We start from the raw sequence: 24,361 nt of genomic DNA, 5'->3' as shown, positions 1-24,361 counted from the left end.
CTGGTATGAGTTAACACATCAATCTATACTGTGACTCCTTCAATCCACTTGGCAACATAAGAATTAGCAGGAAGACCTACTACTTTGAATGTGAAAAACATAAAGAACTTGGTCATATATTTTGATCATTTGATGATGATTGAGGATCCTTACCGGATACCAGGTAAATAGCAGACTGTATAAACTAACACATTAGAACTGGTACCATTCACATTGAGAAAGTAGCCAGATACTAGAAACAGATACTAGAGATGTTCTGGCTGAACTCCCCTATGGAGCAATGACCATTTAGAAGCAAAAGGACATGATCAAATTCTGCTGATTGCACAGCGCAACTGCTAGTTACCCCAGCAACAGATTGTTGAATATAATCAATTTAAGGAATATAAATACCCTTTTTTGGAGCATATTCATTGAAAGACAAGTTAATTCGTTTAAGGTGCATATTTCTCTATAGACAGGATAAGAGAAAAAATAATAATAATATGTAATGGAAATTTTGCTGCAAAGGGGTAGGATAGTGTATTTAAATTGCTATTTAGAGGTCAAAGTATAGCTTTGTAGCTGTGCATTATCCGCTACCTAACATCTTGCTACTGGTTGTGATGCCTTAAACAAGTTTGTGCAAAGCTACAGAAGCTTCAAAGAGACAATGATTCTTCCTTTGGCTGATTTGTTGTCCTTTGACAGTCAAACACAGAAATTGTAAAAAGATGCTTTGACAAACATCAGTTAGCTTGAAATCCCAACAAATTGTCATGAAGAAACCCAGAACACAGTATATGACATGGTTCTCTGACCAGTAAAGAACATGTTGAGTAACAAAAGCTTATCTGAAATCTTCAACCACTGCCCTCTAATGGAGGCAGGAAAAATAATTAGTACAAAACAAATCTTAAACTTCTGAACCACTTTTGAACATTGTTCCATTTATCTCATTCTTCCAATTAGTTCCAATCAGAAGTTCTTTTCGTAAAGATTTTTTTCTTTTATAGTTTTTTTTTTCATCAGTTTGTTTTCTTTCTGAGGATTAGGAGAAGCGAGCTGAGAAGACAGACCCCAGGTAGGCTGGGGGAAGCAGTGCGTGCCCTGAGAGCTTCATCAAATTGAAACCCCTTAATCTCCTCAGTGGAAGAGTCCACCTCAGTGAAACGCTGGCAGAGGGAGAGTTCATCTCAACAATGAGGGGGCGGTGGGGGTTTAGTCGGTGAATCGCTGGCAGGCTTTTTTCCAGCGGCAAGCTGTGCACCACATGTCCCTTTTCTCCATGCCGTACACCTTCCGACACTTCTTCGCCTCCCCCCGGGGTTTCCTAGGCAACAAGGCAATGATACAAAGTAAGAGCACGTACACCAATCCACAGTTCACCGAGCAAGGACAAAAACACAAGGCACAGGCATACTAGCCCACGCACACGCACGCACACACACACACACACACACACACACAGCTTTACCTGGTTCCCAGGGTAGGTTTGGGTGAGAGGGCTGTTGAAGCATGGCTTTTGCTAACAGTGGTGTGGATGTTGGGGGCGGGCTGCCTCTTCTCTCCAATGCTTACTGACCTCACCTGAACCAGAGGACCCTGAAGGACGCAAGCCACAGGACATTTTGTAACCAATCACAGCAGCTTTCTCTGACTTCACATGCATTTGAATCTCTCCTTCGGTGGCCATCCAGTGCTACTGGTCTACACTCAACACTGGCTGAGTTTAGTACCACAATGAAGACCTGGACACATACCAGAGAGGCAGGGACTGAGGCAGGGACTGAGGCAGAGGCTAGGGCAGGGACTGAGGCAGAGACTGAGGCAGGGGCTAGGGCAGGGACTGAGGCAGAGACTGAGGCAGGGGCTAAGGCAGGGGCTAAGGCAGAGGCCGGTACACATGGACATGAATGGAGAGCAAAGGAAGCAAGAGTTAGTAGAAAGAGACAAAGAAGAAGAAGGAAAGGAGGGAGGGAGGTCGAAACCAGACTGAATTATGTGAAAGACAGAGAGAGACTGGGTGTGGGGAAAAGAGGAAAAAAGGAGTGATCGATATGAGGGTGAATCCTGGTAAGCCTCACCGGTAAGCCTTTAAAAATGGTGTGAGGGGACTGCCAGGAGACACTGATGTCACGACCAGAGGCTGGCCCAGCCAGCTCCGAACACACTGGGATACTCACTGGAGCTGTGGCCTGCAACACACACACACAGCACCACCACACAAGGTGAGACAGGGAGAGAGGAATGGAGAGAGAGAGAGATGGAAGGACGGACGAATGAACAGACAGAGGACAAGAGTGAGTGAGAAAGATGGAAGTCAAAAGAGGTGAGGATGAAAGGATTCGGAAACCGGAGCAAACGAGAGAAGAGGGTTGGTGAAGAGACGAGGGGGGCTGTACCGCCTTATGAACTTGTAAACCAAAGAACCATCTGTCGTAAAGCTAAGCCTCCTATTGCTCTGCCTGATATGAACCAGGCACAATACATGGGAAGCAGCCACCTTGTGCCACGAAACGGACATACAACACTAGCCTCAGAAGCAGGACTAGCCAGTCAACAACATCTATACAGCATACAACTGTACAGTTTGGTTCAATAAGCCAAAGGGTGTGTATGTATATTTGTGTGCGTGTGTGTGTATGTGTGTGTGCGTGAGGCCTTACCTGGTAGGCGTGGTCCGTGCGGATGTGGCAGAGAGTAGAGGGAGCCGATTGGCTGAGCAGACTGGGAGGGTGGCTCTGTCCTCCTCGGAAGGAGATGTGGGAGGGCTCGGAGTGGGGGACGTCGACGGAGGACAGGGGGAAGACGGGGGGGGGGGCAGCCGTGGTGGGGGAGGTGGGCGTGAGGCTGGACAGGCCCTCTGACAGGCTGTCCATGTTCACCTCAATCTCTGAGTAGTAGAAGTCTTCCTCCCCATCACTGTAGTCAGAGTCCACATTGCGCCTGGAGGAGAGGACAGAGGACCATGGTGAGCAGCAGATGGATCCTGGTTAGAAAATGGCTGAAAGCCCCCAAGTGTTAGGATGATTTATGAAATCACCACAATAGCTTGAGGCAGTTTAGATACATGCGTTTCTGATCGCCGAGTACGAGTAACACCGACGAGATCAGACTTTTGCAGTGGGAAGGTTACACTGTATTCAACCAGCAGGGGGCATCGATGTCCAGTTCTTTGAGTGCCAGAGCCATGTTGGAGCTGGAATCAGATGCTTCCCTCTAATCTTAACCCTGGGCATTCGGGGGTGTAGGGTAGAGGGGGTATAAACCTGATCTATGACCAGTACCAAACCACCCTCCCACCCGGGATACAGAGAGAGAGCAGGGTAGCAACAGTAGGCTATAAAAACCCTCTGACAGGAAAGCATCTCGCTTCATGGCACCTGATACAAGACTAGGAGACAGGACTCCTCGTCTGGGGGAACACCAATTTGGGTGACCTGAATGAGTCTGATTAACTCCTCAGGACATACTATACTCGACAAGTCATACACATTTTTTGGGTTCTGGTACATGGACACTGGTGATGAATATCGGATGTTTTGTTTTGTTCTGTGTGTCTGCTCTGTGATTGGTGGCTTACCCCAGGTGGACAGTGCGGATGTGCCGCTGGATTCCTGAGGAGGTGCTGAGGACCTTTTCACAGTTTTTCCACAAGCACTTGAACATCACCTTCATGGAGTTCTGAAACACACAAGTAACACACCGCCACCCCTGGTCAGATCACAGTACTGCACCATCAGGATCACTATAGGCATGGTACCCAGTGTTCGTGGCAGAAAATTCAGGGATCTGAGCAATCCAAAAGTAGGACCCTTGGGGCCTTGGGGTCATGTCTATTGAGGGCTGGTCTTGGCTCCTGGCAGACAGAGAGAGTTATCTGGACTGAAGGTCCAGAGGCCGGCAAAAGACAAACAACCACACCTATCTGAGACTGGGATGTGATTCTGCACATAGAGGGCAGCAATGTGAGGAATACTGACAACATACAACCAGCCCCATGAATGTGGGATTGGTTAACAGTGAGTAATACACAAATATGTATGCACACCAATCAGAGATGAAGTTCTTCTCTGCTCTCTCTCCCACTGTCTCTGTCTAGCTTGATTTCTCTGCTCAGGGGCATAAAGGCATAATCCTTAAGTAAACATTTTGAGGGGGGTGGAGGGCAAGAGTGCTTAAGTGCCCATAATGTTTCAATGGTCATAATCTCCACTGTGGGATTTGACTGACCTCGGGCACACAATGCACACACACACACACACACACACACTGCATCCTTTCAATACCATAAAAAGATACTGCTCAGAAAGCTGTTCCTTTCAGTTTGATGTGAAATAAATCTCGAAAAAAAAGATGGCAACTCTTTATCAATCCCTTCTACTCTCACCCCCTGTTCTAAGACGATGGAAGGTAGTTTGTCTCTCCCAGGGAGGGAGGAGGGGGGCGGGTGTCAGGCGGGTTGGGACCTGCATTTGCACTAATGAAAGGATGTGGGCGTGTGCTATCTTTCAACAGCTTCCAGAGGAGAGAGAGCGTGAGGAACAAGGGAGAGGAAAGAAAGATGAAAGAAAAGAGAGAGGATAATGGAACAGGTCTATGCCTGATTGCGTTAAACCTTCACTGCCTAACTTGTTCAATCATAGCTGTTTGGACAGGCACATAGTAATGGGCTTGAATCTCTCTTCTGACAATGATTGAACAAAATGCTGATGCCTTGTGTCATAAGCATGTCCTCAGATGTCTGGTGGTACTAACATGTGAAAGTGGCCTTCATGTCAAAGAAGCAAATGGGCAAAATGAAAATATGGTCAATTGTACTGCAGTGTATTCTCAGTGGAACACGTCTATTACCACACATCCCATGTCACACTTGAGTCAAAGCAAATCTCCGGGGTTCCACCCATCACAGAAGACTTAAAGTTTAAAGGATTTGTTCCTCATCAATAAACCATTACAATAATTCTCTTATAATTACCCAAGTTGCTAATCCTCTCAGTGCTAGTTGAGTGTAGAGTGAGTCAGTGTGCCCGCGAGGGTGGGCGGATGAGGAGGACTCTAGCAGGCCAGGCAGGGAGGGATTCTTTCCTGTACAGGGGCTGATACCTGTATTCTGTACACCTTCTCCTGCCCTGTCTGGCACTGCTGTGTCAAGGAAGTGCTAGCACGTTCTTCTGGTTAGGAGCCAGAAGGGGGACCTGGGAGACTCCTCCAGCCCGAGACTTCACCTCCTCCACATCCTTCTGCTCGTATAGCTCTCATTCTTTCCTCTCCTCTAACCCATCCTCCTCTTTTACACCCCCTCCCTCCCTCCGTTCTTCCCAAATCCCACCTGTTCCTCTCCGAGGTGGATAAAGAGTTTAAAGGATTCTTGATACTGAAACCACCTCCTCCTTCTGGACTGCTTCCATGGTATGAGAGGACAAGAGGAGAAAAAGGGGGAAGGGAGAGGAGGCCCTCCCTCCCCCTCTGAGGCGTAGAAGAAGACAGGCGGTGGCGCTCCACGCCAAGGTACTGTCAGAATATCCTAAATCAATTGAAATATGTTTACCATGCAGACGTTTCGGAGACCCTGGCATCAAGGATCAGGGAACGCTGCACGCCAGAGCAAAGTGATCTCATTGGTGGAGAGGAACCTAGGACGGGCTGTACTCTTCCTATTCCTGTGGACCATCTCACATTCAAACCCCACCACTCACACTCAGGGACACACCCTGAACCCATAATCCACCCCTACCTTTCGCTTCCGGGGTATGGGGTCCTCAAACAGGAAGTGCGTGATCTCAGTGACATCCTGGGTGATGTTGTCACCCTGGAAAGAGAGGAGGAAGCTCTTGCTGGTGTCGTTGGAGAGAGGCGGAGACGGCGTGGAGGGCACAGATTGGTCGCTGGCATCCCAGCTCCAGTTGCCACTGGTGGAGCTGCTGTAGCTGGCTGACAGGGCCTCCTTCCACCCCCTGTTGGCTGCCTCGAGGGTTGCAGCTAGACAGATAGGAGAAACCCAGTCACTCCACCAAACCCAATACACCACAGTGTTATACAGTCACCCCTGGCCTAAATACCCCTGAACTGTGGCCTTTTGACCGATGCCCTACAGCTAATCCTTTAAGACATCATAACAAGTAGATGAAATGAAAGATAAGACCTAAACCATCCATGAAACCATCCAATGAGGGCAGAGGGGATTATCTTATATAGGATGATGATAAAAGAGGTCCCGCATATAGACCCGTTCACATAAAGCTCTAATACGCAGAGGAGACAACATCTCTCTCAGTCATACACATTTGTGAAAATTATGATTATAATAAACAGTGTGAAGAGTTCATGTAGAGTTCCACTCGGTCAAAAGTTCAGTTGTGTGTGTGTGTGTGACTGTGTGTGACTTCACCCAGTGCCACAGCAGAGAAGTTCAAATCTCCCTGGCGTAAGCAGGGGATGAGAGGAAGAGGTCAGAAGTGTTTGGAGGTTTTGAAGGCAGCTTTATCAGTGGACAACAAGAGCACAGGGTCTTTCTGCTCAATGAGGACTGATGACATAACAAAGCTGGCCCCTCTCTGATGCCCCAGAGCAGACCCACCGTCAGCTCTGAGTGGCTCCTCCAGGCCAGCTTGTATCCAGGTCCTGGAGCAGGGCCCCTGAGCCCAAGCCTCCCTTGCCTTTCCATCCCCTGGGTCTGGCAGGGCCCTAAACAGCCCCACTCTGAGGGCTTCAACTCTGCCCTATCGCTGCCTGTTTTCGTTTGATCACATAAAAACAAAAACAAACCCAGAGCAGGGGACTGGCATGATGACGCTCAGCTGAGATATAAATAGAGCATAGGACTTTGCCCGTCTACCCAGGTTGGCACGGAGATAACCGTCAGGGTGATGACTGCTGTGGTAATGACGCATGACGCGGCTACGGCTACAGCAGCCATGACGACAGGGGCAAGGCCAGGCAGTTGGCAGGAAGAGGCCGGCTCTGGTAAACATTAACTACAATAAAAGACTGGTGCTGAAACCAAGCACCAGACCACCCAACTGGTCACCGTTGGGTCAGTCAGAAACAGTTTTTAGTTCCTAAACAGTTTTTACTCCGGTCTGGATCAGTTAGGGAGTGTACCAGGGAGGTTAGGGGGGCGGGTGGGTGGTTTGGGGGGAGATAAGGTGGGTGTTCTCTGGGCTCCTACCTGTGGTTGCAGAGGCCGGGTTGAGGACCAGGGGGGAAGTGGAGAGGCTGGTCAGGACGGTAGCAGCCATCACTTCCTTGTCAGCATGACCTGATAGTTTCCTGCAACACATACAAAAACACACAGTGATTTTACCCTCCATGGACACACTGTTGACAAACAAAATAAACACAGTACCTATACTGCAAATAAACCTGGCAACCACAAAAGGGGTGGTTAAATACCACAGTTCCTGACACAAGACCTTGCTTTCTTTAGACAAAATAACAAACAGTTTTATGGCATGTAGTGGAAAATTCCAGTACAATAATAAAGACTGTGGTCACGTCCCCTGTGATTGCTGAAATTTTCCTTTGACAAGATAAAGATAACGATTCATTCTATACTGTTTTAAAAACCTTCAGTCAACACATGGCTTTCATCACAGAATCGTAATATTAGCATAACAGTTGCCACAGACACAGTAAGCACTCACTATCTACATAAATATGGATCTACATAGCTATAGACCTGTGTGTCTATGGTGTGTGTTTAGGGTGTATGGTATGTGTCTGTGTTGGTGGATTGGGTTATATTTCCATGACACTGCTTCGTAGGAGGATGGTGTGCTGGTGGGGGATTACATAAAAGAAGAATTTTAGAAGTAGAAAGAGAGAGAGTAGATAAAAGTAGAGATAACATTTTGGTTTAACCTCCCCTTACCAAGCAGGGGCCTATCCCCAGCAGAGAAGTCTCCACTGCCCACTTAGCTCAGACTGGCTGAGACAACTGAACACACAAACATGCACTCAAAAACACACACATTGAACAGGGCAGTCTTTGAGAGACAATAATCCAATAACAAATACAGAGTCTCCAGTAACCAGTAACATTGTGATCAGAAATACAGTAGAGATCTCTTCTTCAAACAACACTACAATCTCCTCTCCTCTGATCTCCTCATTGTCGATTATCATACACCCCCTCCTCCTCCCTCCACATACAGTACATAATGGCAAGCCCCAGAACATGTTACATAACATAAGTTATGCTGTATCGAAGTCAGTAAAACTGATGGAACAAATGTACATACGGCAACAGTATTTACTACATGCAAAAGTAAAAACCATACACACTTAGCATACACATACACACACAATCAAACGTTCTGCAGCTTTAAGAGGCCCTGCTCCCACCCGGTCCTGCTCCACTACACAACCAGAGCAAACTGGTTTGAGGCGCGTTGTCAGCCAAGTCCTAAGCCTTGGCAAAGATCCACTCTCTCTAACACACACACACACACACACAAACACAGCCAAAACTTCAGGAAGACTACAAACATACACTGGAACAGCACTAAAAGTTTGGTGGTAAATCGCTCCACACTTACACATGATACCACGTTAAAGAGAACTTCTGTATAAAACACACACACGCACAGAGAAGCTGACGAAACCTCTGTGTTTCTCCTTTAACTGGGTCAGCGTCCAACAGCGAGCCGTAATGGCTGGATGGGGAGAGATCTGGGAGGAATGCATCAGATATGAAGCAATCTCCTAATATAACACAGACACAGACACAAACAGCTCTTGCTCACACAGGCCTCCTTTTTCACATGATGTGCCTGCATGTGTGTTCTGGACACAAGGCATGCTGCTTTGCATGAGTGTGTTGTTCATTTTCAGAGCCTCTGAAAACACATACACACTGACACACTCGCTGGGTCCAGATAAAAAAGATAAGATGTGTCCAGTTTCACACAGTGATACTCTGTTATCTAGGAAGGATTGCCATGGCGATAGAAACAAGGTTAGACTGTCTGTCGATGTGTTCCAATTAAACAACTAGGATTGTTCAGTCATGCTGTGCTAGTGATGCCTGTTCTTTTGGTCAGTCCAGAATTTGTACACCTACACACGCACAAACACTTGCATCCACACACACAGATTTAGTTGTAAACACACTCGTTCCTCTGGATATCCTGTGACTGAGTCATTCCATTACTTTGGGTTTCCCGACACCACCAGACTTGTTTTTTACCAAAACACAGCCTGGTCGTGTGTAGAGGGGGAGTGTGCATGTGTGTGGGGGTGTGCATGCAACTTCTAGGTAGTACCTAAAGATTGACACCTTTGGCCTGCAGTTTACCAACTCCTGTGGTAATACTGGCACTAAACAAGACACACTTTATCCTGTATCAATGTTTACATGAGGGAGTCACATGGACAGATGGTCAACACAAGCGGAATCAAGAAAAGACCCACACAGATAATAACCTGACTCGCTTTAAACATATTTACACACACACACGTGCACAAACACACACCCTCTGTGTGTGTTTCTTCACTGCTGATTCTGAGGGAACCATGCAGTTCTGAAATACTGCCGTACAGCACCAGTGCACCCATCTGTACTCTTCCTGGGTTTTATTTTGGGTTGCTGTAGAGCTAAGAACCACACTGTCAACAGAGAGCAGGGCGGGGCACCATACCCATGTTTACAGGGCCCTCCGATTAACAGTGGTATATTTATGACACCCACGAAAGGTAGGATTGAAACCTGACACTTAGAACACCTTTTCTCTCTGTCTCTCTCTCTCTCACACACACACACACACACACACACTCCAACCCACACTGCATTCCTACACATATTTGTCCTCCATCATCTCACCCTCTTTAACACACACATACCTGAGGTATTTACTGTAGTACCAATACTATTCATACAGGTAGTACATTTACAAGCATACTGCTGACACACTTTGAGACTGAGTATTTGTAGTAACACAGCTGGTCTCCTCCCGAAGGTATTACACCACTTTATTAATGGATGTGTCTTCTCCCCTTAACCCCTCGTGTGTGTGAGTGTATGTGCATGCGATCACACAGCAGGTTGGAGTGAGCAGTGAAGACTAAGGCAGCCTGAACACTAGAATACGTGCTCCCTCCCTCCCTAGCTCTATTTCTCCCTCCCTCCCTCCGTACCTCTCTCCATCCCTCCCTCCCCCTCTCTTTCCCTTCCTCCCTTCCTCCCTCCCGCCCACTTCTTCTGGCCTTGACTTGGCCAGGACTCGCCCCTTTGGCAGCATGACAGCTGATAGGGCAGCTTAAGTGAACAAGTCAAGCGAAATCAAACAAAAACACCAACACACACACACACAAAGATTACAGAGCAACAATTTTATCGTCAGGAGGAAAAACCGCAGCTGAAAACTCTTACTTACTTCGATTAATTTAAAAACAAACTTCAGATGCATGTCAAGTTCTCAAACACAGTAGATTGAAAGCTAGGCAATTGGAAGGTGTGTATCTGTGTATATGTTGAAGGAAATACACCCGTGTCCTGTGCTAAATAGTTGTTTTGGAGATGGGGCTGTTCCACTATATATAAAACACTGGCAGGGCTCCTTCAGTTACTGACTCAGTATAAATCACCAGACAGTGCCATGCTCTGCCTGCGTGGTCACACACACACACAAAAACACACACACTGCAGCTCACAAGAAACTAGCACACACAAATACACAACTGTATGTGCACACTGTAAGGTAACACTCACACACCCGCATACACACACACACACACAAAAAATTACAAATTCCACAGAAACCAGCAAACCCACATGACGAAAAGTTTGCCAGTCACAAAAGCATGTTTGTGGTTCAGAAAACCCTAGAAAGTCTTCCTGGGTGTTTTTACGCCTCTATCTGACTTTTATTCAAACTCTATTCTTTTATATTCTCCTCCTCATACACTCATTCCCCCTTCTATCATCCCTGTTTGGCCCAAGGAGGTTTTAGTACACACGGCCAAGCTAGGCCATGGCTCTCATTCACTTCCATTCAGGAGCTAGAGAGGCTACGGCAGACAGTTTTATAGAGCACACACAGAGGCCGAAGAAGGAGACAAAAATAAAGAAGAAGAAACGGTCTTCAAAAATCTGCTGAATCAGCTGTCACTCGCTTCATCTAACCCATGACTACATTGTCCTGTATGGGCTGGAGTCAACATAGGCCAATCACTCTGAGCAAGGCTGAAGCTTAGGCTGTATGGAAACATAAACATGGAGCTCATACAGGGAAAACAGATGCAAGTGAGTGCGTTTCGGTAGGCCTGTTATTGTTAAGTGTGTTAATGTGTGTGCGTTAATATGAAGTGTGTTCTGCGTGTGTGTATGCGTGTGTGTGCTGGTGTGTTTTGTGTGTGTCTGCAAGTTTGTGTGTGTGTGCGTGTGTCATTCATTGACAGTTGCTGCTAGCTGAGACTGACATGGAGCCTGATACTTGTGACCTTGGGTAATGGGGGAAGGGATAAAAAAACTTCTCACCTGTCTTAAAACGGCATAAAGACACACACACACAGTGATGGTCCCGAGATGAATTCATTTTTAAAACATATTTCTTCTCCCATTCACACACATACACCACTTGAGCATAGTATTATCCACACATGGTATTTCTCACTAATGTGTGTTTTGATATTACACCAAACGTCTCCACCTTCTCTCTCTCTCATTCCCTCTTTCTTTCTCTGAATTCTTTTCTTGAAACATGATTGGTGTAGAGAGGACAGAGAGCCTACAGGAAATGTGGCCCTCTTTTTGCCCCCCTTCCTCCTCCTCCTCCCCTTCTCCCAGCTACCCTGCAACTACGGCCAGCTGCCCCATCCACCTCCCCTAAGAATAGAAACCCCCCTCCCTTCCACAGCCCCCCTTCCTCTGCCATGTTACATAACGTCCTCTCCACTCCCTCCCTCTATCTCTCTCTGCAGGCAGTGACAGTTCAGTCATCTGCATGTTTACACCAATAATCTACTCTCTTCCCTCTTTTCTCTCTCACCTCCTCTCTTCCCCTCTGTGTGTCCCATTGGCTTGACTGATAGTCTTTTGCTATGGATGGTATATCTCTTTGTGAAAGTCAAACCCAATCTTACTCAAAGTTACAACATGGGATTGTGCTGTCTCACTTTTCCTACTTGCACTGTGGTCAACACATGCTGTGTCTCCTATAGAACGGCTATCTATAGACCTCACCGACAGACAACATTTTGGCTCAGTTGGGCATTAATGTCTACCATTCAGTCATCACACACTAAGGCTCTTTTGAATCCTCAAGTGCTATCTGTAGCGTCAGGGCCTGACCACAAACAGCCCATACCATTGTGCTGAGCCAGAACACCAGATAGACACAGTCAAAACATGATTCCCCTGTGGTGTTCAGTGTCTAGTAAAGTGCTCAAAGGAGCCTCAGATGGGGCTAATGTTTTCAGTAGATTGTTCAGTAGTGTTTAGTAGTGTTCAGTAGTGTTCAGTAGAGTGTTTAGTAGAGTGTTCAGTAGTGTTCAGTAGAGTTTTTAGTAGTGTTCAGTACTGTTCAGTAGAGTGTTTAGTAGTGTTTAGTAGTGTTCAGTAGTGTTCAGTAGAGTGTTTAGTAGAGTTTTCAGTAGTGTTCAGTACAGTGTTCAGTAGATTGTTTAGTAGAGTGTTCAGTGGAGTGTTCAGTAGAGTGTTTAGTAGAGTGTTTAGTAGTGTTCAGTAGAGTGTTTAGTAGAGTGTTCAGTAGTGTTTAGTAGAGTGTTTAGTAGTGTTCAGTAGTGTTTAGTAGAGTGTTCAGTAGTGTTTAGTAGAGTGTTTAGTAGTGTTTAGTAGTGTTTAGTAGTGTTTAGTAGAGTGTTCAGTAGTGTTTAGTAGAGTGTTTAGTAGTGTTCAGTAGTGTTCAGTAGTGTTCAGTGGTGTTCAGTAGAGTGTTTAGTAGAGTGTTCAGTAGTGTTTAGTACAGTGTTTCCTCTATGTTGATGGCGGCCCGCCACAGCTAAATTCCTGCCGCCACGGTATCACAAATAGGGCTGTACAAAAGGCCGTCTATCAGCAGTGATTGTTAGAGTGCATGTCGGAGAATAGCACGGACACGCGCAAGATTGTGTTCAGTAGAGTGTTCAGTAGAGCAGGAGTAAAGCCTCATTCTATGCTGACTCAGCCAGCAGCCAACAGCTCTACCAGTCTGGTGTCAAGCGACACACTACTGAAGGTTAACCTGTAGCTATGGTAACAACTCTCTATTCCAATAGCCACAGTGTTGCTATGTGACCACAGGGAATTCTCTTTTTGCAGCCTTATTTTTTGTTGAGCTGATAACTATTCCAGTGAAAACATGGTTTCCTTACTGCAGAGAAACCTGTTGGTTCCAATTTAAGTCATGACTCCACATCTCCACATAAAAGTACTTTATTACAATGCACATTGAAACCCCATTTAAATCGACTCCATTTGATGCATGAGGGCTGTTGTACTTGAGACATGCTGACCTGCAGTGTCGTCTCAAAGCCCTGATGAATAATTGAAGGTTCTTTTGTACTCCGGGTGTTAAAGGAAACCATAACAAAATGGTGGATATCAAGTATCAACAACAAAGCTCACTCTGCATCTCGTCAAAGATGAGGCCTGGAAATCTCCGGCTGTGGGGAGTAGGGAGGAGAGTGACAGGAAATAGAACAAAAACACACACACACAGTCTTGATCTGAACCAAGGAAAAGAGACTCTACAAACCTAACCACAGAACTAGAGGAAGAGGACTGGGTGGTTAGTATGCAAACAATCAGTATCCCTCGTCTTCCCTTCTCCCTCCCTCCCTCTCTCCGGGCGTCTCCAGGGATGATTTCTCCCTCTGTCATGCCATCACAGCTAGAGCAGGCCTCTGCCCTGGTTTCATGTGTTTGTTAAAGCCAACCAAGAACCCTGCTTCAAACCAACCCTCCCTAACTCTCCTTAACTGTCTTTTCATGCCGCCAAATACCTTCTGGGCTCTGAGTGAAAGGACTATTCACTCCTTCACATGGATGGAGTGTGGGGGCTCAGTAGAGATAGAATAAAGGAGAGAGAGAGAGAAATAAAGAAAGACAGTAAGAGGGATAGTTCCTTCTAGATTCTATCCTTTCCAGCCCAAACTAAGATTCTGACTCAGAGATTCTACAAACACGCAATATCCAGGTTGGGACTGTATCACTGTGTGTCTACATGCCTGTATTCTCGCTCATGTATGTGTGCATGGATGGGTGCATCTGTGTCCGCGTATGTGTGTGTGTGTGTGTGTGTGTGGGGGGGGGGGGGGGGGGGGGGTGCTGGTGCGTGCCTGTGTGAGGATATGTGGCAGCTCCTGCTCAGGGCCTCCTAGTGTAAACACAGAGCTGAAATAAACAGCCTTGGAAACATCTCAGGCTAAACAGCTGAACTAATCAAACAAACAGAGAGAGAGAGAGAGAGAGAGAGAGAGAGAGAGAGAGAGAGAGAGAGAGAGAGAGAGAGAGAGAGAGAGAGAGAGAGAGAGACAAAGACTAAGAGAGAGTGAAAAGAGAGAGAGAGATAACTGTGTGCTAGTTCCGTCTGTGTGGGTCGGTATGCTTAACCTTGTGTATTTTTGTCATTATACATGCATGACCTGTTTTAATGGAGAAGGGTACACCTTAAGGCACAAAGCGAGTCTATGATGGCACCCCTCGGATGTGGTGGGGCTAGTGACTCCCTCCTCCCCTCCATCCTATCCTCCTCTCAGCAGAGAAGCGCTCCAGAGAACTGGAGAGGAGTAGCCCAGAGCACACCAGAGTAGCACCACAACATGGAGCCACTCAGTCATTTAGACTGGGAGGGGGCACAGTCCAACAGCCATCAAAGGCTATAGATGGGGATCTATAGGGGATCTATTGATGGGGGTCTATTGATGGGGATCTATTAAATGTGATCCATTGATGGGGATCTAAAGAGATACCTATCTATTCTACTGATGGGTGTTATAAGCAAGACCTGGATGGCCATGTCGTTTGTCAACAACAGATTAGCAGATGCTGCCAACACCGGTCATGCCATAACCTAACATGGACAGCCTGCCGGCCAGGGTAGAGGGACCCAAAATGGCCTGTGTGTGTTTGAAGAGCTGCCGTCTGACCCACAGATACCGCTCCCTCCCGGCAGCCAAGACTCGTCAGCGACACACACACCATGCTCCACTCCCAGCCTCCACAGCCAAACAGAGGGATTATGTGTATTGATCACAACATTCAACTACAGCATCAAAACCAACAACAGCTGCTCTGGGAACGCAACAAACAACAACCCAAGAAAAAGTATTGAAGGGAAGTGGACTTGGCCAGGGTAAAAGGAGAACATTCACACTAACTTTCCCTTTTGTATCTTTCTCACGTTCTCTCTTTCCCTCCCTCTTTACAAAACTTCAGTTCTTCCTTTCTAACTCCTCTCCCACTTTCTCTGCCTCTATCTGACAAGCCCAACCCCCCCACCCCCTCTCTCTCTCTCTCTCTCTCTCTCTCTCTCTATGGAGTGTACTTATGGCAGGCCAGCAGAGCGGAGTAGCAGAGTGAGGGTAAACAGGCTGGTATATTACACTGACCGTTTCTGGTCCAGACCGGATCCAAGCCCCAGGAAGAGACCAGGTTCAGCTGAACCACAAACTAGCCAAACCTCAGGAACCTGGTCTGAGGAAGAAGCGGTTGTTTGTTGTACATCTATTCACCAAAAAGACATGGTATAAAAGGAAGGGTTTACCGTTAATTCTTCTTTCCCTGTTTTCCAAACGTGTTGACAGTCAAGATAAAGAGTTCGATTGTGAGGGAAAATGTCAAAATTCCCCACTACCTATCTGTCAGGTTGACGGGGAAATCAGACACACACACACACGCTTAAGGTGCTATCATAACACTATACATGTGCAAAAGACAGGTCTGACGGCCATAGGCAGGAAAGCTCGGCTCTATCTCACCAACAAGCACACACACACATACATACACAAAAACGCACTCACACAAAACACACACAGCTCTTTGTGCTGTGACTTGTTGATACTGGAATACACCAGTGGAAGATTAAGCACGGCTACTTTCTGAGCCTCCCTTGGCCGGATATCTCCATGTTATCTTGGCAGTGGAGCAGGGGTACCGGAGAGTGCCCACTGTTCAAATGAGCCTTTCTGATGGAATATCTCACTAGACTCCTCGACAACTAGTTTTGAGGAGAGAAACAGAGAGACAACATATATATATATATATATATGAGAGAGAGAGAGAGAGAGAGAGAGAGAGAGAGAGAGAGAGAGAGAGAGAGAGAGAGAGAGAGAGAGAGAAAGAGAGAGAAAACAACAAAAAAACTGAAGTAGACAACTTCTCTCTCTCTGTGAGCATGTGGAGCTAATATAGCAGGTGATATAAATATCTCAGCACATTAACAGGGACTGAGAGGAGAACAGGACTGAGATTCTTTCTGAATTTGTTTTTAAGCTATATTCCCTGTTAGAGGTGAGAGGAGAATACTTGAGGGAAGGAGGAAGAAGAAGAGAGCGAGAATAGATTCACAAGACTACATAGTAATACAGAATCTGTATTGGAAATGTGTCATTATTATAAAGTTAATGGTCGACTATCTTGTTCAGATAGTACTGATAATAGTAATGAGGATTAACATTATCACTGTGCATTCTACCAATCAGTGTCAAGGGAGAGTCAATACTCAACAATTCTCCTCAACTAAATCTTTACTGATCTGTGGATCAGTTTGACTTGTAAAGCCTGCAGAGGGTGCAGGGCCATATTGGGATGTAACTGACTAGTAATGTCTGCTCAAGGTGCAAGACCAATTGTGCATTATGTAGTCACCTGCAGGGGGGGGGGTGGCAGCTGAGCCAGCAGAACCGCTCTAACAGGTTTCTAGTCAGCTGGGGTCGGGGTTGGGTGGTGGTGGGAGGGGGCAAGTGAGGGGATGGCGGAAGGGTAGAGAGAAATTGGATTAACAATGTGCAATGTTAGAGAACACACACAAAAACGCATAACCGCACACACATGCAAAGTCATACCACCTAGCTAACTTTCAAGTACTCGGAGGTCATTTGTAAACAAAAAGGAATCAAATGCAACATGTAAAAACTGTCATTTGGGTCCAAACAGCTAGGTGAGCAGGCTGCCCAGTGTGAAGGCCATGTGTCTGAGTACAGACAAGGGAGGACTCAGACTTTTTCAGGCTGGCCTGGATTTCACCTCCTGTCATCAAGGGACTGGTTTGACTTATGACGCTGAATTACGCAAGGCCTAGACGGGTCGAGAAACTGTGTGTTTGTGTGTGTGGGGGCATCTGTAAGGTTGTGTATGAGTGTGCATGTGTGCGTGCGTGTGTGTGTGCCTGACAGATAGGATATTGAGACAGTGTTGGAAGCCAGAGGGGGGGCTGGTCACAGGGTCCTCACCCTGTGACTGTATTATTGTTTTTGTTGATTTTATGTCAAGCACTTTGAGCTGCAATTCTTGTATGAAAAGTGCTATATAAATAAAGTCTTACTTACTTACTTACTTACTCACTCACCCCCTAGCTTTGAGCAGGCTTTACTCTGACGTCTTTGAGAAGGACAGTGGCAGGGCAGAGGGCTGCAGGACAGGGAGTAGGAGATGGAGAGAGGCTTTTCATCATCCGTCTAAAGATCCCCTCATCTCTACTGTAAACATGCTCACCATGTACGGTACTGACTGTTCCTGGAGCTGATGTTGTTGACAGTTTCTGACCAGTTGCAAACTGGTCAAATTATTCACAACCACACATGGAGACGGTTTCACATCTAACACCAGCCTAGTACTGACCACTGGACACGTCATAGCTGTACACCATAAGATGCCTGGCTAAGAGAATGAGAAGGGGAGGGGTTGAGGGGTGAAAAAGAGTCCAAGCTTCAGAGAAACAAAAAGAAAGATGAGAAATGTGGGAGAGAGACAGTGAAATGGGGAGAGGATAGAAGGCAAGGAGCAGCTGTTGCTTGTCTGACGAGGAGGGGGTGGAAGAACAGAAAGGGAGAGAAGAAAACGAGAGAGAGAGAGAGAGAGAGAGAGAGAGAGAGAGGGAGAGAGGGAGAGAGAGAGAGAGAGAGAGAGAGAGAGAGAGAGAGAGAGAGAGAGAGAGAGAGAGAGAGAGAGGGAGGGAGGGAGGGAGGGAGGGAGGGAGGGAGAAATGTCTGCTAACTGTCATAAGACCGATCAGGAGGTCTTATATAAGTGTGTATTAGCGTGGGTGAGGGAGCTATAAAGCATTTAGCAGGGTTGGGATTGGTGTTGCACAACAGCAGTTTCCTCTGCTTTCCCCCCCACGCCCCCAAACCCCACCCTCCACCCTCCCTCACATATCCAGCGGACTGTAACAGCACCGCTACGGCTGTGCACTCGATGGGCTGTTGGAATACGATGTCTTAAGAAGCACGTACGATTGAATATGGACACGTATGGAGTGCTCCACCATTAAGAAGTCTAGGGATGCCAACTTAAGAAATCATATTTGAAGTGCTGAGCTGTTTGCATTACGACACAGGTTGCAACAGAACCACCAACGATCGTCACAGAGCATTCCTACCTCCCACTCCTCGGGGTAATGAAACTGATTTCAGTTCTCGTCTTCACTTCCAGTGAGCGGATTGTCTCGCTAAAACACAACAAACCACACACCCTAAACACCCTTTCACTCAATGGAAAGTGCTTCCGTTGGTGGGTTTAACCTTGTGATCAAATCAGAGGAGAGTTAAGAATCAATCTTGGAGACGTGACTGGTCTAACACAGTCAGTAATAATAGTAGTAGGTATAACCTCCGTCCCCAGAGCTGGGATGAGCAGGACCAGAGGGAGGCACGCGGCAGTCCGGGGTTATAAATGGTCTCCAGTATGTCGCACGTATCCCAGATACTGGAGCTGACATGCCGGTTGTGACAGACGCATGCTAGCAGCCAAGCACTCTCTTATGCCCCGCCCTCTCCGTGTTCTGCTGACCTTTGACCGCTCGGTGCTTGTGATAACTCTTTGTTAGGTTCTGTTTGCACAGACAGCAGGGTCGTCCTACATTTCTCTTCTAAGAGCATTATACGAAGTCCAGGGGTGGGAGACTACAAGTGACTTTGTTTGAATGTGTTTTTTCCTGGCATACTGCTGATGTGATAGTGTACATGTAAAGGCACACCTCCACCCACACACTCACTCTGGGAGGGTTGGGGGGGGGGGGACATGGCGGAGGCCTTGATGTTGGCTGACTGACCTGAAGCCAAAGCAGTTAGATTATATAAGAGTCAGTCTCTTCCAACTCCAGCCCCCCTGGCCCTGTGGAGGCTGCATCAGCCCTAATGACAAAACCTGGCAGAGGACAGATGAGAAGATAAAACATTTGACAACAGAAATCTGCTCTCAGCTCTTTAAGCTTCTTTCACACTTGTGTTCTGTTGTCACTGTGCTGTATCCAACACTGATAACGGCCCTGACAAGTGCTTCATGTCAACCCGGTAGAGAGGCTAGTCCGGACATGCCTACAGTAACGACACTGACACAACAGCGACCTCAATAAACATCCCAGACGTGAAGCTACTCAGCTACAATCTAACAAGGCTGACACGGAAATCACATTAGCTATCTGCAATGTGCATATCTGCAATGTAGCATAGCCAGATGCTGTGTGATCATACCGACACAACCCATGTGCTTGTTAGCTGTGGACATCTTGCTGACACCATATAACTGTCCACAAAGTAGCAATCTGTAGGAATCCTGTAAACGGAACACATGGTGAAACAGATGCACATGGTGAGTGAGTCACACACACACCACACACACACACACACACCACACACACACACACACAGGCTGGGTGCTTGACCCACTGTCCGAGCAGAAAATCCCAAGTGTGACAGCTGGCTTGTGGGAGGAGGTGAGGACAGAGCCATACAGTGCATCACCAGGTACATCAGGGGAGTCAGGTGGCTGAGTGGTGAGGGAATCGGGCTAGTAATCCGAAGGTTGCCAGTTCGATTCCCAGTCATGCCAACTGACGTTGTGTCCTTGGGCGAGGCACTTCACCCTACTTGCCTCGGGGAGAATGTCTCTGTACTTACTGTAAGTCGCTCTGGATAAGAGCGTCTGCTAAATGACTAAATGTAAATGTAAATGTCATCAACAGCTAACTGACTCAATGGAGGGACTGGAGCAAGACTGCAGTAACTGACCCTGACCAGTGCCCCGCCCATCCTCCTACTCCTACAGTTATCCCACTGTGTCACTACCCTTGCAAGGAAGCTGGATTCACAAGATGACTAGCACGCTATAATCCATCTTGCCAAGCTCCAAGATAACCATCACCAAGTTATCCACCAATCACAGTGTTTCGGACCAATCAGCGTCCAGGCAGATGGATATGTTTAACAAACCGTCTGGCGACTCAGGTCAGTGTAGCAGGAAATCTGAAAACATACATTTCTAATAAAATATGAAATAATGGATTGTATTCCATCTGTAAATTAAATCTGTTGATTGACTGGCTGATAAATCCTGTAAATCCTTCTCCAGACTAGAGTCTGCTGAGTGTTTTCCCTATAGGGACGGTTAGGATGTGAGGAGTAGTTTGGTTCCCTTATCACCATGTGACATTCACATGCATGCTGTCATGTATGACAACACGGTATCCATAGGGCATATGCAAGATCGAACATGCCCTCTTTAGCCAACAGTGGAGTGTGTGTGAGGGTTAAATGTTTGGGGGTTAAATGAGTTATGAGAGTGTGTGAGTGTGTAAAAGAGAGTGACACAGCTGCCATGTTCACCTCTCACCTCGATCTGAAATGGTTTTCTCCCCTCCATGTTGACTGCTCCCTGTCCACTTACCCAGAACCACAACAAACCTTGGCTGGCGGTCCAGAGAAATCCTAGAAGTGATCTCATTATATTACATCAAATCCACATTTGAAGAGGCCTTTGTTGCTACTGTGACCCTTTAGATTAGTTCCTACTTCCTAGTCTTCAGCTCACTTTCAAACGTGTTTCCACTCTCCAGTATTTAAGTATTGACCACTCTCTTTGATCAGGATCTTGAGTGACCCCCTATCATCCTCTAGAGGCAGCATAGTCAACTTACTGCATCAGGATCCTCAGTGGATTTAAAATGAGCACTTTCCAGTTCCAACTACCACCTCAGGGCGTTCTGTTAATTTATAACCGCGCTGTTACTGCCCTAAGCAGTAGACACCCACACACATACAAACACACACATGCACAGACTCTCTCTACTTTGCCTCTTCCTTCCAGCACAGACATTGCATGGGCAATTGTTACAACCAGTCGAAATCTTAAATGAAGAAGAAGTGCTTCATAACCAGTGAAGCCTGCAGCTGTCCCCAGACCTCACCCCAATGATGTAAGCAGTGTTATCAGAGCGCTGGCTGGATGAGTCCCTGGACACGACTCTGCTGCTGCTCCTGCCTCAGGGAGCAGTGTCAAGTGAGTTTGTGCTGCCTCAGAGTCTGTGCTGCCTCAGAATCTGTGCTGCCTCAGAGTCTGTGCTGCCTCAGAATCTGTGCTGCCTCAGAGTCTGTGCTGCCTCAGCCAATCACTATCACACACACACACACACTTACTGTCTGGCACAATTCTGTGTGTGTGCAGTGTGTTTACTATCAAAATGACAAGGGAAGGTGCTCAACACTGCAAAAAGCATTGCATATCATTGACACAAGCACATGACACACAGTTGATCACTATCAAAGAATCTAGCACAATACATTAGCGCTGTGAGTGTGTGTGTGTGTGTGTGTGTGTGTGTGTGTGTGTGTGTGTGTGTGTGTGTGTGTGTGTGTGTGTGTGTGTGTGTGTGTGTGTGTGTGTGTGTGTGTGCGTGTATGTGTGCGTGTGTGTGCATGTGTGGGTGTGTGTGTGCATGTGTGTGTGCGTGTTTGTGTGTGTGTCAGATAAAAAGTACCACAAGCTATTGATTGGTTTAATGAGCCATACTCCCATCAGGCCTTATTTTCAGGCCCAGTATCCCATTAAGATCCGTTTGAATTCAGACTTTATCAGTCCACACCCACACAGTCATTTCAGCCTTCCTCTGCCTCCCCGTCACAAGGTGATTGAGAAATCCTGACCTTATTCTACAAAAGCGGTCCTCTGGGGAATATTCTGGATGGAACACTAACGTGGTCACCTGACCAGGCCAACCTCACACTCTTCATGTCTAAACCACATTTAGAGCCAGAGGGTGAATTCCATGCTATCCGACCGTTTATACATGACTTGGCCTTTCATTATGGTGAAACACCCAATACCTTCAGCTATTTTCATTTTCATTAACAACCTAAAACATCATCTTAAATTGACTTGTACATAAATAACCTTAGACAGAAATCCACCTTTATGAATGGTCACAATTACAATGTGTTTCAAATGTCAAATGTCTCAGCCATTCATAGTTATATAATGAAGTACTGCCAAAGAAAAGATATACAAATGTTACATTTGAATTCAAAACATGTTAAAGAATGTGTATAACTACTGAGTAGATGTGTACTAGAGAGGTTAGTAACCATGTACTAAATATGAGTCCTACCTGTGTCTGGGGACAGGTATGTGGGATGAGGAGAGAGGGTGTCTCTCTTCAGGTGGGATCTTCTGCCCCTGGGCTGCTTGGTAACCGTTGACCACCTCAAGATGTTTCCCTGCCAGCCTGGTGTCACACTGCATAAGTCCATCTGACTTCTGACCGTTTAAAATGAGACAGTGTGTGGGACTGGCCCTCTTGAGGACCCCACTTGGACCTGTGTCTTTCTGGTCGCCATGGCCACCACAGATGGTCTGAAAGAAAAGGAACACTCAAATCTTATTTTGTTTGTGGTCATATGAGAACTTTGTCATTGAATGTTTGCAGCCATTAGGAGGCACTGTCAACAAGAATCCATCAGATTCACATCCACTCTCGCTGAGACTCTAACATGTTTTTATTTGAAAGACTGATATGATTAATCAACCCAATTCAGAAAAACTTTTATATTAGTAAACACATAATTGTCAGGCAGATCCTCATAAAGTAGTTCCTTTTGTGTGATCAAATAAAATAGGGTATTAGTTTAAATGTGCCTGTCACAATATAACAGTGTCTGATACTTTGTTTACTTAATTTGTAACTCTTCATGTTTGGCTAAACTCAGTGTGTTCACTTGGTTTTCAAATGTCAGAAGAAAAAATACTTCAAAACTTTGTCCCTCCCCTTCAGATCTGGCTCTCACTCTCGCTATGGGGGATGGGGAAATTACTTTTGAGTACCAACCCCTTTTCCTTTAAACTTTGAACATGAAATGAGCGGCCATTTTAGCAATATATATTCACTAACATTAATTGTAAATATTTACGGAGGACTTCAAAGTAATATTTTAACTTCAGAATGTAGGACAGTAATACAATAAACGTTAGCTGCTTCAAATGTCACAGTGCCACTGCTCTGCAGTTGTTACGGCAGAGCAGCAACCAGGATTTGGCAACATCGTAGCACCAAATAACTGTTGCAAAATATGATAGAAAAGACATGTAACTCTTCTACATTAAGTCTAGTCTATATTAATTCCATGGACTTTATGTTTTTATTCCTTTCAATATTTTTGTTTTTTGTTTTGTCACGCAATTTCACACACAGTGCAATTTTTTCAACATAACACCTACTTTTTTCATGTCCAGTTGTCTCCTGTCTCCCTGCTTAGTCCCATTGAGAGCGACGTTGTCGTCTGTAACTTCCCTCAAAGAACCATCGTCAAGCACGATGGTGTACAGGACAGATCCCGATGTGGGCCCGTTTGTGCATGCCAGTAGGACACTGCTGTCCGCTGAAGCGACGCTCATGTCGCGTATTTTGGTACCGTTTGCATGGCTGTCAATATCTGCTTGTTTCGATGCACCAACCCTTATTCCAACAGGAGAGTTGTCTGACAGACGTTTTGAATTCATAATAAGGCAGGACAAGTTGTAGACTACTAAAGAAAGGTTACCAGCTTTCTATAGATTTTAGCGCAGAAGGCTGGAATTAAATACATTTATTAGGATATTCTACAAACGATGTCTTGACATTCAGCTACTCTATTCTACTCTATTGTAAAGACTTCTCCACCAACCGGGACACCCCAAAAGCCAACCGGTAAGGAATAAGAGAATGTTTTGCTTTTTTCCTCTAAAAGAATAATACGCCCCCACTCCCCTGCGCGTGCAAGCAGGAGAGATTCTTGATGCCCCACCTCCAATTGATTTCTATTGGCTCTTCGAATACATAAACATTCAATTTTGGCACGCGTCCACTGCGAGGAGACAGTGGATTGGGTAGTTTGGATATGTCAATCACTCTTCTTCCTCAAATTTGTGGGGGTGTGTCGTTCCATTTCGCCGGCCGGTGTTTAGCCG

At 46.2% G+C, this 24,361-nt stretch overlaps 1 protein-coding gene across 2 annotated transcripts; it reads right to left on the bottom strand.

Moving 5' to 3' along the window:
- Positions 1–946: 946 nt before the first annotated feature.
- On the bottom strand, positions 947–24,147 carry slc2a4rg (SLC2A4 regulator). 2 transcript variants are annotated; one of them, XM_062459042.1, is made up of 9 exons: positions 23,633–24,147; positions 22,527–22,771; positions 7,154–7,254; positions 5,720–5,964; positions 3,566–3,666; positions 2,649–2,928; positions 2,067–2,177; positions 1,457–1,584; positions 947–1,312 (listed from the first exon to the last, which is right to left on the bottom strand). In XM_062459042.1, the coding sequence occupies exons 1-9, from the start codon at positions 23,912–23,914 to the stop codon at positions 1,201–1,203; spliced, it is 1,605 nt and encodes a 534-aa protein (XP_062315026.1). In that variant the 5' UTR covers positions 23,915–24,147; the 3' UTR covers positions 947–1,200. The 2 variants fall into 2 exon arrangements, with proteins under 2 accessions (XP_062315026.1, XP_062315028.1); XM_062459044.1 differs by lacking the exon at positions 2,067–2,177 and having other exon boundaries at positions 23,633–24,146.
- Between the last annotated feature and the right edge of the window lie 214 nt (positions 24,148–24,361).

Source organism: Osmerus eperlanus, chromosome 4 (assembly GCF_963692335.1).
Source record: "Osmerus eperlanus chromosome 4, fOsmEpe2.1, whole genome shotgun sequence".
Lineage (NCBI taxonomy): Eukaryota > Metazoa > Chordata > Actinopteri > Osmeriformes > Osmeridae > Osmerus > Osmerus eperlanus.
The sequence above is the reverse complement of the archived record's forward strand: the minus strand, read 5'-3'. Positions and strand labels throughout refer to the sequence as shown.

What these genes read in the sequence shown, in the direction of transcription:
- slc2a4rg (XM_062459042.1), bottom strand. Translation starts at nt 23,914, where the DNA reads ATGAATTCAAAACGTCTGTCAGACAACTCTCCTGTTGGAATAAGGGTT. An exon ending in ATACCTGTCCCCAGACACAG is followed by an intron (nt 7,255 to 22,526) that starts GTAGGACTCATA and finishes TATGTGTTGCAG; the next exon opens with GAAACTATCAGGTCATGCTG. An exon ending in CCATACCCCGGAAGCGAAAG is followed by an intron (nt 3,667 to 5,719) that starts GTAGGGGTGGAT and finishes TGTGTGTTTCAG; the next exon opens with AACTCCATGAAGGTGATGTT.